At 40.6% G+C, this 19,971-nt stretch overlaps 1 protein-coding gene and 1 long non-coding RNA gene across 2 annotated transcripts; one reads left to right on the plus strand and one right to left on the minus strand.

Annotated features, from left to right (window-relative positions):
* Nucleotides 1–970: 970 nt before the first annotated feature.
* Nucleotides 971–16,836, minus strand: LOC143341420 (uncharacterized). The gene is made up of 2 exons (XM_076764360.1): nt 16,072–16,836; nt 971–4,186 (listed from the first exon to the last, which is right to left on the minus strand). The coding sequence occupies exons 1-2, from the start codon at nt 16,495–16,497 to the stop codon at nt 3,848–3,850; spliced, it is 765 nt and encodes a 254-aa protein (XP_076620475.1). The 5' UTR covers nt 16,498–16,836; the 3' UTR covers nt 971–3,847.
* A 265-nt stretch (nt 16,837–17,101) lies between these two features.
* Nucleotides 17,102–19,884, plus strand: LOC143341421 (uncharacterized). Its single transcript, XR_013079595.1, has 3 exons — nt 17,102–17,682; nt 17,807–18,069; nt 18,161–19,884. It is a non-coding gene; the product is annotated as an uncharacterized LOC143341421 (long non-coding RNA).
* The last annotated feature ends 87 nt before the right edge of the window (nt 19,885–19,971 follow it).

The raw sequence follows: 19,971 nt of genomic DNA on the forward strand, positions 1-19,971 counted from the left end.
AGATTAAACTAATTATTTTGATAGCTCGTAACGAACCACTGAGATCGTTTCGTCATTACAAGTGGGTTCTTCCTTGGAATCATTGTTTCGTATTATCCTGCGACACGATTCGGAACGAACATCCTTTTTATGTTGGGGATTATTTGAGCCAGTATGTGGCCATAGTATTTCGATGCTTTTTCATTTCGTAGATAATAATTTTCCGTTTTCTACTGATCATGAATGTATAACGTAACGTAGATATGCTTCTGCCTAATAATTTGGCGGTCTGACTACGTGATTTTGGCGGTAACTCATTGTCACTATATAAACTACTATTATTCGCAACAAAGTCCGAAACTCCCTAACAATTTCTCTAGATTGTCTCAATCTACCGATGTTTTTCATTTCTATATAAAAACATTGTTTACCCTCTTAACCTCTAAATCATTTTTGTGATCCTGTTTCCATCGATCTTTGCAGCGAATATTTCACAACTTCTACAAAAAATCATTGATAACTAAGAAACGATTTCTTCAACGAGGAGATTTAGAAAGTGTATCATAAAGCGTTCGACCAAAAAAAACAATTAGACAAGACGACTCATTAAGAAATACTGTTTCGATTCTTGCATAAACTCTATCCTCGATCGATATATCCGAAAAGTGCAGTGGGCGCCACTTGCTTGCTAGTGCAGTAGTTCGTAAATGTACCGCCACAGCGCTTTTCGAACGATTATTCCCAAAAGTTCCTACGTCATCGCTAATTTCATGGCACAATTTGTTGCTACTTTACCTTTGGGTCTTAAACTACAGCAGACTTTGTTCTATAGTCTTACTGACAAATCTATTAGCAGGATTAGCAAATTTTTATTCAAGGACTGGGCTGGTTCCATTACACAACCTGGCTTCCTCGTCGTTCCCTAGTGATCGTGATCTGCTTCGTAAAAGAATTTACTGGTTGAATAAAAGAAATAAAAGCAACAAACGAGTACGTACAACAATATTTATACACAGATGTACGCGGTAAACGTAATTTGACGAATAACGTACAGTTAAGTCGTCTTGTCGTCAAACATAATGCTTAAAGTTAGATTCTTACAAATAACATTGGACATGTGTGCAATAATCGTAACAACGTGTGTATTTGGACCTTACGCAGGATGTTTATATACATTTCAAGGAACCGGTGCAATGGCTCGCACGAGAAACTTCTCTCGTTTTCAGAAACTGTGCGCTCCGAAATGTTTTGACAAGTTATAATTGATTAACGGTGCGTCAATTTCATTTTTAGTCGCGACAGAAATACCGCAAACCGGCGTCGAACGCATGATTTATCGCCACCTGTCGATATTAATTTGAACGACGTTTTTGAACGACGTATTAATCGTTTCTTCCGATCGTTGCACCGACCTTGACGCACGAAGATCTAATATTTACAGAAGCGAGTACTGTTACGTATCAGACCTCACAAAAGTATCGAGATAAAAACAAAAGAGAAATATCAAAGAATTTACACAACACGCTCGGCGTAAAGCCCCGAGACTGTAGATCACGATGAAAGAACTTCCAACCGTTCGATCGTTCACCCTGATTGAACTCGATCAATCGATCTGTTTGCGTAGGTCTACGAGCGAAATTTCATTTTATTTTCATTTCGTTCGTTATTCGTTGTCGATGGTGTACGATGAAAGGGCCGTTTAAGAGCGTCGGATTTCGGTACGCAAAGTCCCCGGTTAAATGAAATTTTATTACACGAACAACTCTCGCGTGGTTGTCCCCGATTCACATCTCTGAAAACGTTTAAAAGGAATCTCTCTGTACGCTTGTAAAATTTATTGTAAACCGACGCATGGCAACATTGACGGAATGCGGGAAACGATTAAAACGAAAAGGAAAAAAAAAAGAACCATCTTCATCGCATTTCAACTGGAAAATAGCATTTGCTCAAATTACGAAAGAGCCTGACGATCATATCGATCCTAATTATCTCAGACAATAGACGCGTTGTATAAAACATAGCTCCGGCGATACGAAGAAATCGTATTTTAACCGTGGGATGGCTCCGTGGTACGTAACTACTGTAAAGTTTCCAGGAATCGCGTATCAATATTCGTGTTACGTCCTTGACGAATGCGAAAGGTGGCATCATAAAATCAACATGTCGATCGTGTAAATAAATGCAATGTATCGACAATATCGGCGCGCAACGCGAAATACATGGACCAGGAGTTGTTTTTCATAAAAGTAACAAGCGAATCACGAAAATTGGATGACGTAATATTTCCTGGAATGCCTATGGGAAGATCGACGGAACAGTTAATTTTTCGACGCGACCCATTACAGCGATAATAACGAAGCAACCGTTTTTTTTTTCGTACGACTTCCGCTTGTTGCAAAATCGCTATATTTAATTTACGGCGGCACGAACAATTTGTCACGAGACGGAACGCGTTCGGATACGGATACTTATCGTACGAAATATACCAAAAAAACAAATATTCCGTAAGTATTAGCACAAGGCGCGAGGCGCAAAACGCGAAAGGATCACGACGACGATAATTGAACATTGCACAACGGGTTGTCGTAATATTTAGCAACCGAGAGACAATATTCGACGATTTCTGCGAGTCCCGCGACTCCGGGGAGACGAACGTGGAAACTCGCGTGAGTCTTCCCACTATTGTGGCGACGTGTTCCTGCGATGTTACATTTCTTAAATTACATAACGCGGTTCGAATCTTGGTAAACCGTCGCCGGGGGCCATCTTCGTAAGAGCCGCCTAATTCTCCCAAGCCGTAACGATTTTCGTTCCCTGGAACACGAGCCAAGGCGCGTAAGTACGCGTCCCGAAAGCTATTCGCTGGCTCGAAACCGTGTTTCGTTCGTGCGACGTACAATACATAGGGGGAACGACGCGTGTCCTGAATTTGATAACAGATAACAGAAATTAGCAATGACGCGACGCGGCGTGTGGCAGCGGCAACGTTACACTTTCTCCCGCGTTGTCGTGATCGTCCTTGGACCGCGCGAACTCCGTTCTGCCAGATAGCGGGACAAACAGCGAAGGGGTAATACCACTGTAAAAACCTTAAATAAAGCGTTTTCTTTTGGATGGATGGAAAAGTAAGAGTATAATGATATTCAAGAATGTTATTAACCATGTCGTTGAGTATAAAAAAAATATTTATTAAAAATAGTGCAAAATGACGACGCTGTAATTTGAGGCGCTCCGCGGTACGCAGTGTAACTGACGCAAGTTTGATATGGCTAGAGAAATACGCAAGGGAAGTAGAATTAATAATTTTAAAATTAACTTATCGAAGATCCTCTACGTGTTTCTCTAGCTATACTCGTGAAAATTGTTTTTTCCCAGATACAAATTTATTTAACACTCAACAACGTGGTTAATAACATTCTTGAATATCATTATCCTCTTACTTTTCCATCCATCGAAAAAAAAAAATCGCAAAAAAACGCTTATATTTCCGATTTTTACAGCGATCTTGCTCCTGAAGCCTACCGAAACGAGACGTTTTCAGCCGCTCGATCGATACGGGAACGCGTTTTAAAAAGAATCACGCTTTCGTCGGTGGACCGCGAAGCAGCGCGTTCACGTATCTTTCGGCGGTCTCTGTACAGAAACCGGTTTCGGGGGGATCGAGTGCACTTCCGGTGTACCGGAAGCGCCTCGAAACAGGACGGCGGGGCATCGATGCAGCCCGACGCGGCGAAAAAACGAGCGAATCGTATTCGCCGCTCGAAACACATCGACGCGATCGCTTGAGCCGATATCGAGTGACAAATAGGAGCACCGCGACCGGAGCATAAGCCGATAAGGCCGTCGAATCGAAGCTGGTCACGTCGGGTTATAACTTTTGCACGATGTCGAACTTGTCCTTGAAACCGATCGACTCCTTCTTCGGGTCGTATTTCTTGCGCGCCGCTAGCTGAGCCCTGAGTTCCTTGGCGCTCATCTTCAGGTTTAGGCCCTGTCGTGGCTCGTTGCCACCGACGCTACCGTTCCCGGTGCCATGCACGTGACCCATCGACGCCGTCGTCGTCTCGTTCCTAATACCGTTCCCATTCTCCCGACCGGGCTCCTCGCATTCGCTCTCGTTCTCGCTCCTCGTCGACGTTCTCGTCGCACCTGCCGACACTGTGCTGCTCTCGCTGTGCTGGGACACGTCGTTCGACTTCTGGGCGTTCTGAAAAAAACAAACGTTTATATTCCCGATATAAATCATCACCATATCCTCCTAATCAGGAATTTTTTTATAAATAAATTGGTTTCTTGTTACCGTGGTCCGATAGTAATCTGAAATGTAATTTATTCGGGTCTAATAAACCAGAGCGAAATTACAGAGGCAGCGAAGAAGAGATGTTTTATCCGATAGTAATACAAGCACAAAAATTCCCCGTAATCGCCTGGCGAGGGGGTTCCCCTACGGTCGACCACTACTCCAACGTAAAGCGCCATCGTGCGGCCACATACACGCCACGGTTACAACCGGTGTTAAAAGACCTGCTTGACGATATCATTATTTTGAAGATACCGTAATTAAGTAATGTCAGAGCCAAAAGAACTACTTCCACCTTAGGAGCAGTGAAAGTAACAGATTCCTACTTTAGATACGAGCGCAACAAGATAGTAACAAGAAATCAACGCGACGATCATCTGCTACATTGCTATAAACGGTTGTGACAGGCATATAAACGAGGATAATCATCTCTATCGCAATATGAATTTCAACAGTGTCTTCCTTGCAGGAAAACTCTTATCTAAATAAAAAATTAACTCTTTACCGATTTCAGTAGTTCCTAAGATCACTGTTCTTTAAACGAAGAGGTCGCTCGAAAAGCACTAGTATTTTACCAGGTCGGTATTTCAGTCCATGGGGCATCAATTCTCATAAGATGCATACCCCATGCCTTGTCTATGACTTCACAGTGTTAAAAGTATTCGTATCGAATGAGTTTACGTTAGGCTTCGTGGAACTGTGCATTGCTCGCGACACGATATAACAGTTTAATTCTTCGCAAGGACGTTTATTGCCAGTTGATTTCACCGATTCCTCGTATAATTACCGAGTAAAGATATCGACGTAGCTCGCTAGAAAGGGACACGAATGGTATAAGAAACTCGCGTCACGTATCAAGGTCGATCGCGCGGCGGCGCGCTACTTTTTTCCCAAACATGCGTTTACCGAACAGGCTCGAAATCCACCACATCGCAGAAAAAGAATCGTGACTCGTGCACGTCGTAGCGCATTACCTTCGAGAATGCTAGGGCCCAGCTGCAGCTTAGGCGAGCGTTACCTCAAACGACAGCACAACGAATTTTGATCGATCCACTTCACCAGAGTGTAACTATTTACACCGCAAGGTATCCCGCCATTTTTATAACCTATGCATGGTGGAATATTTGACGAACCACCGTGGAAAAAAAATAACTAGAAACACAGAGGTCGCGTTCAGTTTGTTTAGTTGCGGAATTTCCCGGTAAAACGTTGGATCGAAAGAGGCGGGAAAATATTGCCTCATATTTCTCGGTACAAGTGCGTAGTCTATCTAAAGCAGCGTACTTTGCGTAATTTATTCCTGGCAAAGTTTCTGCACACTTGGTGACTGTCTCTGGTCTAAAAATTTATGCGAAGCGTTAACCTATTATTTAAAATATGAAGGCAAGTTAACTCGAAGTTGTGCATACAGCCACTTGACCTCTACAACTCGAAACACAATTCAACGATTTATGTCTAGACATCAATCGACTGCAATTTGCGTGCACATTATGGTGAGTACTCTGTTTTCGTGTTCTCGATTCTCTATCACAGTAAAAAGTGATTAAATTACCAACTTTTATAAATAAATTTATCCATATCGGTACTGAATTTTTGTTGTAAAACCACGAAGACCGAACTTATTTCAACTTTGACTTAACGAGGTCTGACTGTACTTGCATAGTATTTTTAAGGATTTTTAACCGTCGACCGCAAAAATGCGGACGTTTAGCGGTTAAATCTTCGACCGTAGAAATAACAAGATGGACATTGACGGCGCGCTCGAGCGAGAAATCTCAATTTTTCGTTGCACAATGCCAAGTATTTCGCTTTAACGATCGCAGATAGAAAGTAAAAGCGTGGACGTGGTCATTAGTAGACGTTACGTCGCGTTGTTCGTTCACCGTTGGTAACGAACAGGCTCAAATAGGCGGGCTATTAATTCGTACAAATTTACTTCCACCGCCAGTGGAGCGCCTAGCAATTTAGCAAAGGGGGGTCCAACTAAAACTCAACAAATACGAATAAATCACAATGCTTTCCGACATTTTACAAACTTCATTTACTGATGCAAAAGCCAAGAAACGTATTTAACTCGAAAATAACACAACATCTTTTCAATTAAGAGGACAAGGCTATTATGTGTAATCAGCTACAATGATTTATATTTTCCTGCTCTTTGAGGAAAGACGTATAATGTCGTGAACCAGGAAGTATTACAGTAATCTTAAGAATAAACCTCGCCTTAAGGATCCTACTCTCTAATGTAGAGAACTCTTAATATTAACAGATTTTTTTAACGCGTGTCCAGAGAAAGTAGTTACTAAATTACGTTGAAACGAAAGAGCAAGGAATTCCGCAAGGCACTCGGCGTTGTTGAACACAAATAACATAAATAATAACAGAATTCGCGGATCGAAAACAAAACACATAGTTCGTGGAAGAAACTCATAAACGACCTTGGGTCCTGATGCAATATTCTGAACGGTACTTAAAGGAATTCCATCGAATAGAGGCAAGCTTGACGGGAAAACCGGTTTTAAGCCACAGACCGTTTAAATCTCTTCGAAATAATGTTAGTCGGCTGTCCTCTCCATGCGACCTGATCGCCCCCCGGAATTAAAAAAATTAAAAAAACTCATTTTCTCTCTGGGAATTTGTTCCACTCGCGGTTCGAGACGCCACCAAATATTTCCACGCTCGCCTCTACGTTAAATTATTTATAAATAAAAAAAGTTTGTTAAATATCTTTTAGGTACACTGGTACCAATGTTCCAATCCTTCTAATATAAATTAGAGTATTCGCGAAAGGTTTTTGTGCTTCTGGAAGTTCAATAATTATATTCTGATGTAGGAGTATAGAGTTGTTCGTTATACCAACAAACTTTCCATTCCTCGAACCGAGTATGCATGTACAGGTACATATGTAATACTGAACACGCGCTGGCAATAACGTTGTCATCGATAAATGCTTGACATAGAAAGAAGCAACAGTCGCATGCAAAGATGGTGTTTACGCGTCGGGACGATGCATAGCTTCTCTATAAAATTTACAGAATCTGTGTCACGGCATTGCAGCACCGTCACCGATATCCCGCAATTCAATTATCTTGCACCGGCTACTATGACGTTTTAACGTCTGTTGAAAAATCATAATCTCTGGTAGACGCGGTTTACGCGAGGATCGACAAATCGCCAGAGATCTTTATCGTTTTTGCTGGAAAAACGTCTTTGTCTATAATAATCTTGAGCGATTAATCACCTCTTTCATGCGTAAGGATTCGTAGCAACTACCATGAATCGTAGATATACAATTTCCCTTCGCGTTATTCTCTGATTCATCGTACTCTGACACAGTGTTCTGATGAGAAAATGACCAAGTTGAAAATAAAAGTAATTATTATCCGATGGAAAAGGCTTGCGGTAAGAAGATCGAAAACTATTCCAAGACTTGATCGCTGATTTCAGTGACCTTGAAACATATCGTCAAGGTTAAGAGATTCGAAGAATCATGAATTACACGGTAACTATGTTCATGTATTGCTTTAGTTCTGATACGAGCAATGGTTCAGAACGATTCTATTTATATAGATTTAGGCTAGCGTGAATGCATTTAATTACATATGTATTCTCAAACAGGGAACACGTTGCATCGGTTGGCTCGATTCTTTTCAAGAAGGGGATCCCCGTTACCTGCATACGTATTCAGCCGTGGACACGGCTGTCTTTTTGGCACGCTTTCTTCGAAAAATCGCTTCAGTCCGAGACACGGAAATTGAATAAGAGCGGATAACGGATTTTTAAGGCTAGTCGTTGCCGCGACGGAATTTCACCGACTTTGCAGTGACATCGTTAACCTCCCAATAAGTCACACGCGATAGAAATGCCCCTCTAACGAGTCCATCTACAGCCGGTGTTAAAAAAGTATTCACGTTACGAGTAATTTCAGTAATTTTTACACAGTGTTCGGCCACCCCTGGGAAAAATTTTAATGGAGGATTCTAGAGGCCAAAATAAGACGAAAATCAAGAATACCAATTTGTTGATGGAGACTTCGTTAAGAAGTTATTAACGATTAAAGTTCCGCCAGTACTGAATTTTTTTCTCGAAAATGCGCAAGATTTCGGGGGTATGTCTATTCACTAAAAATGATTGTAATTGACCCCCACCGCTAACAATATTTTTTTCAGAACGATTTGAAATATTTTAATTTCGTCGAAAAATTTCACACCTTCTCGAATTTTTTTCTAGAAAGTGGGTAGGATTTCGGGGGTATGTCTCTTCACCAAAAATGATTGTAATTGATCCCCACAGCTAACAATATTTTTTTCAGAACGATTTGAAATATTTTAATTTCGTCGAAAAATTTCACACCTTCTCGAATTTTTTTCTAGAAAGTGGGTAGGATTTCGGGGGTATGTCTCTTCACCAAAAATGATTGTAATTGATCCCCACAGCTAACAATATTTTTTCCAGAACGATTTGAAATTTTTGAATTTAATTGTTAATAACTTTTTAACGAAGCCTCCATCAACAAATTGATATTCTTTATTTTCTTCTTATTTTGGCCTCTAGAATCCTCCATTAAAATTTTTCCCAGGAGTGGCCGAACACCCTGTATATTTCTGGAGTTCTCCGTGAAAAATAAATTAAATATTTTGTCAGCCGCTTGAAAAAAGAAGAGGTTGACAACCACTGGTTTAGAGCCTATTGTGTTTCGTTTGTACTATACATTATAGCGCTGCGTATTTTCACGCGATTACTTCTGTCAATTCTTCTGAATATTTCTATTTGAAACGCAGGTATTCACGTTCCTCTTGGATCAAATTTGCTCGAGACGTACCTAGAAATATACATAAAACGTACGTGTTACATGTAACTATTAATAGACGGAGCTATAGAAAGTTTATTTCTGAAATTACTCGCCGTATAAATACTTGTTGCACTCGCGTTGGACTGGATCTTCAGCGGCGTGTCGCCTCGTTTTGAAATTTGACAGTCAGCATTACATTAACGAAATTCCTCGAGCGAAATTCAAGCCGTAGAAAAACGACATTTCATACGTATCGACGTAACGCTAACGAAAAGAAAAAAAATCACGAAAGATCGTTTGTCCGTTCCGCTTCGAGCAAACAGTTTTCCCTCTCGTTCTTGCTGGCACTGTGTATGCCGTACGCAGTTGATAGATTGCGCAATAGAAAACGGTGGCAGGAAATTGACTATCCTGTAGAGAGGCGATCAATTATATACCGCACGCGTGATCGAGTGCGCGCCACGGATATGCAGAATGTTTTTTTTTTTTTAAGGTAACGAGGATTGCTTCATCTCAATTTTCTTAATTAAAACTGAAACGACCAAACAGGGAGATCTGTTCGCGACACGTATGTAGCTCAACGACCATTCGGATTACGAATTCTGCTCGGTGAACGACGTCTGGTCAGGCGTAAACTCCGGTCGATTGCCCAAGTGTCAACTTAAGGGAATATTTATGGCAGTCCACAGGACCGTAAAGCATGGTATTCTTTCGGAACAGTGATGCACAGCCTTTTATGCACGAAGAACCGTGTAGATTTTCTTGTTGAATTTTATGTAATGAATATCGTTAAAAAATATTTTTACAATTCTTCCTTGGAAGGTATTCTTACGCTGCTGTACAATTTAATCCATAAATTTCCGTGGACGATACATTTTTTGTTACGTAAGCAGTTGCAATAAATTTAAATACTTGTTCTTATCTGTAGCGATATCCGTAAGAATTAAATGTCTAACTTCCAGCCACGGACAAGACCACTTTCTCCACCGTGTTCAACAATAGGCCCCCAGACATGATACTGCATTTCGTTTGAACTTAAGAGGGGATTTTATTAGTAAGGAAAAAGAATAATGGAACGCTATTATCGCGGTGTGGCGTAAACAAAATACAAACTTAAACGTGGAAAACTCACGAGTTGTTAAAAACGATGGAACATGTATTTTTGTCTGCAACTGTGTTGCGAGTGTTCGGTGATGGGAAATTAGTTTTTTATGGACTGCCTTACGGATGAGAACAAATGTTCAAAGTCATTACAAAATACTTTGGTACAAAGTGCCGCTATAATGGGGAATCATCACTTTCAAATTCTATCAAGATAATGATCCGAAACATAAAGCACAAATCGTCTAATAACACTTGCTATGCGATTGCCCGGAAGTTTAACACCCATCGCTACAACCGATGGATCTAACAAGAAGAGGTTGCAACCGAGGGGGGGCACTGATTTTATCCAAACCTACGAAACATAAATATTCTGCTCTAGAATCGCCAGAAAAAGTTTGACTCTTTTTGCGAGTCCTGTAGAAAAATCCAGGATTTAGTTCTCTGAATTCCAAGAAAGAATTTAAAGGATATTAGACTCGGAATAGAAGCGTAATGCGGCGGTGGTAATCGTGGAAGAGAAAACATGTTTCGTGGAAGGTTTAAGCGATTCGATACCGACGGAATATACTTACGAACATGCTAATAATTACACAATAAATAATAAAAAGCAAAAAATGTTAACGAATTATACAAAGTAATGAAAGCTCCATGGAATTCGATTCCTATTGATCGATGCATTCGTTTAATGCAATCTATGTAAAGACATTGTGCAGCAGTCATTAAAGTAAATGGCAAAACAACAAAATACTAGAATTAATGTGAGTTAACGCAATATTTAATTTAATTTTACTATTAAAAACAATGTTATGACATCGATAATATACAGGGTGTTCGGCCACATCTGGGAAAAATTTTAAAGGGGGATTCTAGAGGTCAAAATCATTTTTGGTGAATAGACATACCCCCGAAATCTTGAGCATTTTGGAGAAAAAAATTCAGTATTGGCGGAACTTTAGACGTTAATAACTTTTTAACGAAGCCTCCATTAACAAATTGGTATTCTTGATCTTCGTCTTATTTTGGTCTCTAGAATCCCCCATTAAATGTTTTCCCAGGGATGGCCCAACACCCTGTATATATCCGCCACTGTACTGTCGAGCGAAGCAGCGGGCAAAAGTTGGTTTACAAACGGATCTACAAACTCTGGCTAAAAGTACATATGCAATGTGTGCCGCGATGGCGGGGGAGTTCGCGATACGTCTTCGATCGCGCGGCGCCGTGCAACGCGAAATTTACGTAACTTTACGCCGCAAAAATCACCGGAAATCCGGCGAATCGTATCGACGGAGGACGAATCTTCCGATCGCGAGATAAACTCGCACGATCGGGCTCGTGGGAGCTGCCGTGAATCACGGAAAGACGATCGAACGCGGATCCCATGAAACGCAAATTAAGGCCAGTGACGCGGTGTTCTGCAAAAGAGGAACTTCCGACGATTAACGCCGTAATTGTTACATCCGAGAATGCTTCGCGGCGATCTATCGTCGCGTACGAGAAACGCAGACGGTACGCCCGACAGACGCGTTAACGAGGACACGTTTGACAAAAATTCGTTGGCCAAACACGACCGACGAACTGGAAACGTCTGAATTCGAGAAGGAACGGAACGAATCCTTGCGTCATTTCTATACGTATCTTATCGTTTACGAGTGCCGCGAATGAGTCACTCGATGCTCGCGAACGCTCACCTTCGACCAACCACATAATCGCACAAAGAAATCCGTAAATGAAAAATTGGTTTTTCTAATAAGTGAAGTTCTTGGAGGGTGACAAAGTGTCGTCCTTGGAGAAACGCGACTGGTGCATGGTTCCTGGGACCTTGAGAAAATATTCCCAAGCGTTTGACTTTAATTTCCTCCGAGTCGAGATTCCTCTTGATCCGTGACGCGATGGAACGAATAACGTAAAAACGAAACGCTCGATGAAATATTAAATTTCATGCTGCTCGCGTACATTATGCGTCGTGGAAAATGCACAGTGCATTAAAACACGCGATGAGAGCGTGTAGATAATGATTTCTCCTGAAAACATGCATCGAAAATCTAGAATACGTTTTTACTTTTCAAACCTACATATATGTAAATCATTGTAATCGAGACAAGGTTCTAACGAATACATACATTTATAAATAGAGGAATAGACTTTTCGTAGTCGAAAATTTTTGTCACGATACTTTCAATCGTATCGAAACTACTGTTTTTGATTTCTTCTTTGGATTATCTTGCCTTTCCATACTCGTTCCTTTTCCGTTCGTAATTTTCTTAGTCATTCTTCCCTAGTCAAGCTTCCTCTCCTCCCATTTTTCATACAGCAGGTAGTCTACGAATAATTCGAATTTATAAATTAAAATTGAACACTGTATCTATTCAATGAAATTTTATCGATCCATAAATAACGATTGTTATCTCTTGTAGCTTTTGTTTTTCTCACGTACAGGATATGATTCTTAACTTTACTATCACGTAAAATATCTCTTTATAAGAATACCGAAAAATATGTCAGATAAAAGTCGAGTGGTTACAAAGTGGCTATAACTTGATATAAAAAATTTGCATGATCATTTTCTCTATCTTTTCTACCGTAGTAGAAATTAGGTGAAATCCTATTCGTTGCATTTTTAAACCACGTTAGTAACGTGCGCCACGAATATAATTTGCTTAACTGATTATCTTCGATTAAAATAGTATTGATAAGTTGGTAAATACTGCGAATTTTTCGTCTCTGTTTAAATATTGTGATCTTCATGGAAACTTTCGTTTCTGAAAAAAAGGGATTTGAATGCTCGTGAGACACGAACGCTGTTAAGATTCTAATCCCGCGTAATTAATTTTATCGCGCACCTTGGATTATAGTCTTTCTATTTTTAGGCGCTTTGTAAATCAGCCCAGATATTATTAATGACGAATCTACCGTTTAATTTACAGCTGCAATTAAGAAATTTATACAAAACGAAAACAATTTGTATTATTGCCGAAAGAAGACGAAAATACGATTCGTGCAAAAGCAACGGAACCAACGGAGGATGAAATAAAATCGTTGTAAGAACAACGAGCATCCGCGGAGGCTGTGATAATGATATCAAAAACTTCTACGTGTGTTATCGTTCAGTGGCGTCTCGCCGGAACGAGACAAGTGTACACACGATATTATATCGTCTGTCTTTCCACCAAGTTATACAATACATATGGAGAATCGTTTAGCAACAGTGTATAAAAGCTTCGAACAATTCCACACTTGCAGCATCTGCTTCGCCTGAACCCTGCAAAACCTTTTATTCCACGTATTCATTTATCGTTTCACGATAAGTTTCAGTTTTCTAATGCATTCGTATTTTCAATAAGTATAGTACGTTGTTTTTCAAATTTTAAAATATAACTTCATTCTTGCAGGTACCTTTGTCACTGAACAAAGAGAACGAGCCTCTTTTGTTCTAAATTGGTTACGAATAAAATTGCTTCGTTACAGAAGTGTTAATATAATCCGGTACAAGTATAGTCTGGATGGGGACTTTCCATTCGATGAGCTGAATATCAAACGCGACAAGGTGGGTCGATCAAAATGTTTAGACAAACATGTTTAAGAACAAAAAGGATCCAACGCTATTAAGAACTGCAAAGAAATACGAGATCATTATCTAATAAAGATATTATCTAACTAAAAATTCCGAGTAACGAATAAAAGACACAATCGTTTATCCGTCATTCGTTACGTAAAAATTAAACTGAAATATTTCGCAACGAACAGATGAGAATTGAAACGTTCGATCGATCGAACGATACTAATAAATTGCTATACGGTGGACTTATTGGCCGTCTATTATTCGAATAAAATGTTCGCATTCGATGTAGGCAAGTAAAGCCGCTGACAGAGGCTAGTTTACGAACGAATCTAAATTTTTATATCACATATATCGCCGAAAAATTTTAATGGGAGATTCTAGAGGCCAAAATACGACGAAAATCAAGAATACCAATTTGTTGATGGAGGCTTCGTTAAAAAGTTATTAACGTTTACAGTTCCGTTCGTATTAAATTTTTTTCTCGAAAATGCGCAAGATTTCGGGGGTATGTCTCTTCACCAAAAATGATTGTAATTGACCCCCACAGCTAACAATATTTTTTTCAGAACGATTTGAAATATTTTAATTTCGTCGAAAAATTTCACACCTTCTCGAATTTTTTTCTCGAAAGTGGGTAGGATTTCGGGGGTATGTCTCTTCACCAAAAATGATTGTAATTGACCCCCACAGCGAACAATATTTTTTTCAGAACGATTTGAAATATTTTAATTTCGTCGAAAAATTTCACACCTTCTCGAATTTTTTTCTAGAAAATGGGTAAGATTTCGGGGGTATGTCTGTTCACCAAAAATGATTGTAATTGACCCCCACAGCTAACAATATTTTTTTCAGAACGATTTGAAATATTTTAATTTTGTCGAAAAATTTCACACCTTCTCGAATTTTTTTCTCGAAAGTGGGTAGGATTTCGGGGGTATGTCTCTTCACCAAAAATGATTGTAATTGACCCCCACAGCGAACAATATTTTTTTCAGAACGATTTGAAATATTTTAATTTCGTCGAAAAATTTCACATCTTCTCGAATTTTTTTCTCGAAAGTGGGTAGGATTTCGAGGATATGTGTAATGACCAAAAATGCTTGTAATTGACCCCTGTAACTAAATATAATTTTTTCAGAATAATTTGAAATTTTTTAATAATTTTTTAACGAAGCTTCAGTCAAGAAATTGATATTCTTGATTTTCGTCTTATTTTGGCCTCTAGAATCTCCCATTCAAATTTTTCCCAGGGTTGGTCGAACACCCTGTATTGTTTTTTGCTGTAGCACATTAAAATTCAAATATAATTTGTCCATCGCTGGTTTAAACAGGATCTTTGGCATCGATGGGCAGTCTTCTCACGGCTGTCGAGGGTTCGTGTTTCGTGCGAGTCATCGAAGAAGAACCGTAGCTCGATAAATGAGCTTTCTCGGGGCTAACGAAGATTTTTTTGTGCCAACAATGCTGCGCGCGTCGCTCGAATGCCACATCTCACGCAATTTTACCGAGTCTTTTTGTCGTAGCGCAAAAGAAGAACAAAAAAAAATCTAAACTCTCCGTTTCTACTTATTTGTTCGACCGTTCGCACACTTTGAGGCCATCGTTCTACGTATGGTGTGCTAATTTTTTTCTCTGTTCATCGCTTCTGCTGCCCAACTGGGGTAAACACAGATGTTCAAGCCGCAAGAAGGTTGAAACACAACCGCTTATCGCTAAGCGCGTAAAAAAACGGGCGGCCATTCTTCCTTAATCGTAAACACCGGTTATTTACGATGTTAGAATGGTCAAGTGAATCACGGTAGAAAAGATTAGACCCAAAGAATCCAACTTTTGGCTCAAAGTATGATATTTGAGTTAAGAATGTTTTATATCAGTCGCAATAACGAACGAGAAGTTGCAATTTGTTAAACGAATAGAAATCCCGATTAAATTGACATGTGTCGTGTGACTCATGATCCAAAGATATTATCAAAGTGAAAACAATACGCCAGTTCCTCGCCTCGCTGACAATTCAATTAAACGTTATATTCAAGAGTGACGCGTAGTTTAAAAGCATTACAATGTATTTTTTGTCATCGATTGTTAAACGAATAATTTCGAGAAATACCTTCGAAAGTGAAGAACGACAGGCGCGTGCACTTTCCGCGTATCTGTTACAAACTATCGCTCTCTGTCAGCGGTCAAAGCGATTAGCTGACCGAAGCAACAGGTGGACACTCTCGACGATTCGAAGATCGTGGTTTCAACGATTCCGCTGTAATGTTCGCGTAAACCGCATAGCACGTAAAAAATTCTAATTGAACAGATTTCGAGAATTCATCGAGAATCGATACGTACCTCGTCGATAGAAGCATTGCTGTCATTGAGCTCCTCTTGTTCTACACTGTTCGGGTTCTTCTCCGGGGTCTTGATTACCTTTATGTTCGCCATGGTGCCCTTGATAACAATGTTGCTGGCCTTGAAATATTCGTCGGCCTCCTGGTCGACCACCAGGAGCTTCGTCTCGTTGGCGAAGGCCTTTATGCGTTCGACCACCTGCTTGTGAGTCTCGTTCGCGATGTTGATTTCGTTAACCTCCACGATTCGGTCGCCTTGCCGTAAACCCGCCGCTTGGCTCGGCGAGCCATCGTCCACTTTGCCGATATACTGGCCGTTCTTTCCTTTCTCCGCGTGCAAATTGAACCCGTAACCGTCGAAATCGTCCCATTTGACGATATGGCAGAGCCTCGCGGTTGGAACCTTATCACCCTTGAAGGAAGACATGCCTTCGGCCGGTCGTGGTGCAGCGTTCGGAAAGAAACGGAAACCGACCGCGAGAGATGCGGAGACAGGACCGACTAACCGAACGAAAACGAATAAAAGATAATACACGCGCTGCTGCACGCGGATGGCTACGAGAAAGCTCGCACACGCACGCCGTGTCGCGCACTACGATCGGTAACGAGATTTTCTGCGGAAGATCGACGATCGAGGCGCGGCCTTACGGGTCCGTCCGTGCCTCATGCGACGACGGCTTAGCTGGCTGTCCGACCAGGCGACTAGCACGGCCTCGCCGATTTTCGTCCTCACCTGCCACGAGGCGATTATTCGAATCGACTGGCGGTACGCACCGTCGTGAATCGTCGCGGATCGGTGAATACGACGAGCACGGGGGATTGGAAACTTTAAGGTAGGTTCACGCGTACGCGAGGCGTCACGTGCACCAATGGCCGCGACCGTATGGCCACCACCGGCTGAAATCCTTCGGAGTATCGCGGAGAGTCCGTAGGTATGGTCCGATCTCCAAAGCTGTACGTTCCTGGACACAACCGTCGAGGGAATTCATGCGAGACGCTGTCGCTGACTTCGCTCGGGGACCAAAGGATAGACAGAACGAGGAAAAGAGTGAAACTGCCGAGGCGAGGGACAGGGAGAACGAAGGAGAATGCGGCAGCACGCCACACCGTGCTAATTTAGTGGAGATGAATGATTTTCCTACTGTCGTTTGCGTCGACACGATGCTTCTAGAAACGAAACGAAGGAAATACGAACTCCGTTCAGAGATAGTTGTATAGAGCAGCAACTATTATCGAAATTCTGTCCGAGACATGGAAATATTCGAACGTGAAAGCTTGTTGTCGTTTGGCGGAATTAGGCAATATGTAGTTATCCTTTACGTATGGAATTTGGTGCTGTTACGAAACATGTGAGAATCGTCTGCTGTTCGTAGCCCTCTAGTGGGAATTGGTTAAAGTATCGTCGTGTGGTAATCGATTCAGCACCACCTGTCGACGAATCAAAGAAATCTACGTACATCTATGACCAAGCTCAACCTGCTCAAGAAAGAAAAAACAAAAACAAAAGTTATTTACATTGGTCCATAATCCCGCCAATAATACGAAGATTTCCTGATCCGGAGGCTGACACAGATCCTCGTATCTCGATCCATCTCATGGCTAACGATAGATCGTAAGTTGTTTTCTTTACATTCCTCGTTTGACCTTCTCCAGTTTGACCATCCGAGCAAAAAACGTTGAATTTATTTTGTGCAGTTCTATGAATTATTCGAATACAATTTTGCCCATCTATGCAGGACAACCTCCATGTGTTTGTATACAGTGGCGCAAAACTGTATTCGTGCTAATTCAAACGCTATTACTCGTCATGCTTACTTTATGGAAGAACAGAAAAGCCAGACACCTGTTGCGCGGTGCGAGTTTGGTGAATCATGGGCACGTTAGCGCAGATGGAATGAATCAGGCATCGCGGTCATGCTTCTTGCAGCAGAAAATCGTGACAATACATGAAACAGACAATAGGTGACTTTGAATGATCGAGAATGGGCCAGGAAAACAGGTGATTACACGTCGTTGTTCGTCGTCAAATCTTTGCAAGAAATCACCTTATACTGCTTTATTGGTTGACATATTTTTATTGGTTGTTATAGTGGCTCGCTTTTATTACTCGTCAAACATACTTTTCGTTACCTGATGGCCCTGCACGCGTACACTTGTGCGTATTATGAACATATGGACATTCATCGCATATACGAACGAAGAATGCACTTCGATCTCTAACTACGATCGAACATAGACTTTGCGGTAAATTTTCAAACCGAGATAGAGTATCGTGTTGGCGATAAGGTTTCGCGTTTCAAGAGATGGTAATTCGTAGCGCGAGACAGCATTTTATAGACCTCGTTCTCGGATTTCACGCGATAACGGGCGAGTTGAAAATTTCGTTTATTCGCTCGATGTAGCCATCGATAGAAGAATGAATAGGAAATCACGGGTACACGAAATCACGCAAATTGCTATTACGGTCGGGATGAAAAGTAGATGGCCTACAATCGAGGACGTGATGTAATCAAATAACCGTCGCGATCGTAACAAACAAGTGCGCATATCGCGATAAAGAAAGGTAAAATCGTACGATAACGTAAGGATGACGAATCTCTGATTAAATAAATGTGAAACGGTGCAACGCTCGATTCATAGAATCTCCCAATATTTATGGAATGACATACACTTCTCTTGATAAGCAATTTCGTTTAAACGATAAAATACTGATAAACCGCGAAATATTCTAATCGTGGCAATTCGTACGTCGTATCGATGACATTTATGTAGCAGTTTACGTACGTAAGTGCAGATAGCTTTAGCAATCCGCGATGCGCACCTATGATTTGCGAATCAGTCCTGCGTTAACATTACATCGTTATGAAATCGTAAGAATACCAATGTGCCGTGATTATGGCAACGCGTGCATTCGATCATGCAGCTATCAGCTTCGCCGCTTCCGCTCTCTCAACAATCCTGAGCTACGTTAACGTTCGAATATGCATTGCGTAATAACTGGTTTATTTGAATTTTAAATTGTTTACTAATATATAAATTCCTATCGCTATTGTCACGGCGCTGTATGTACCACTATTTCTTGAGCAAAAAAAAAAGCATGACACTTGCGAGAATAGTGAAAGCGTAAGAACAATGTCCAACTATCTAAAATTATTTTCAAACGACACACAATGCAAGAGACTTTCTTCGACGATTTACGAAAGAATATGATCCTGTGGTATATGAACGTATAATCATTAGCCACTTATTTATAATTAAATGTAATAAACGTTCATATACTTCCAACCGCTTAACATTCTAAAAAAAGAAGATCGCATTTGAGCTATCGGTAACAATTATTGGCAAAACAATCCATAAGAAATTAATTGCCATTAGATATTGTTTGTGTAGGTATTAGCTACATAATTCCGTGAGCTGTGCACACATACTCGGTCGTTGAATTTCTGCCCGTGTATCCTTGTATCTTACCGATGACGAATGATAATGATTGTACGGCGTATCGGCGCATCGTTCCACGCTCATATTCACCGCAACTTCATACTTTGATTAATTACAAATACACATACTGCATATTATTTTCTTGAATGTTTTGTCGAAATAATTTTCGTTTCAAATCATCCAAGGTCGAGATCGAAGTAATTATTCCTCGTACGTTCTTACATAACGAAATTATCGACGCATACGATGAATGAAACGAAAAAAATGTATCAAAAGTTTTTTACCGTTATATGAAGTTTACACTTGCAATTTCCTATGTAAAGCTTAAACTTTTCGAGTGCCCGTGAGTATATGGCCGCCACTGCATATAAAAAGAATCGAATAAATTAGCATTTTGTTTGTCTCGTGCTAACAGTGTCACATAACGTATTCATTGGCCATGCAAGCAATTGCAAGTAGATTA

This window comes from Colletes latitarsis, chromosome 4, assembly GCF_051014445.1.
Source record: "Colletes latitarsis isolate SP2378_abdomen chromosome 4, iyColLati1, whole genome shotgun sequence".
Taxonomy (NCBI): domain Eukaryota; kingdom Metazoa; phylum Arthropoda; class Insecta; order Hymenoptera; family Colletidae; genus Colletes; species Colletes latitarsis.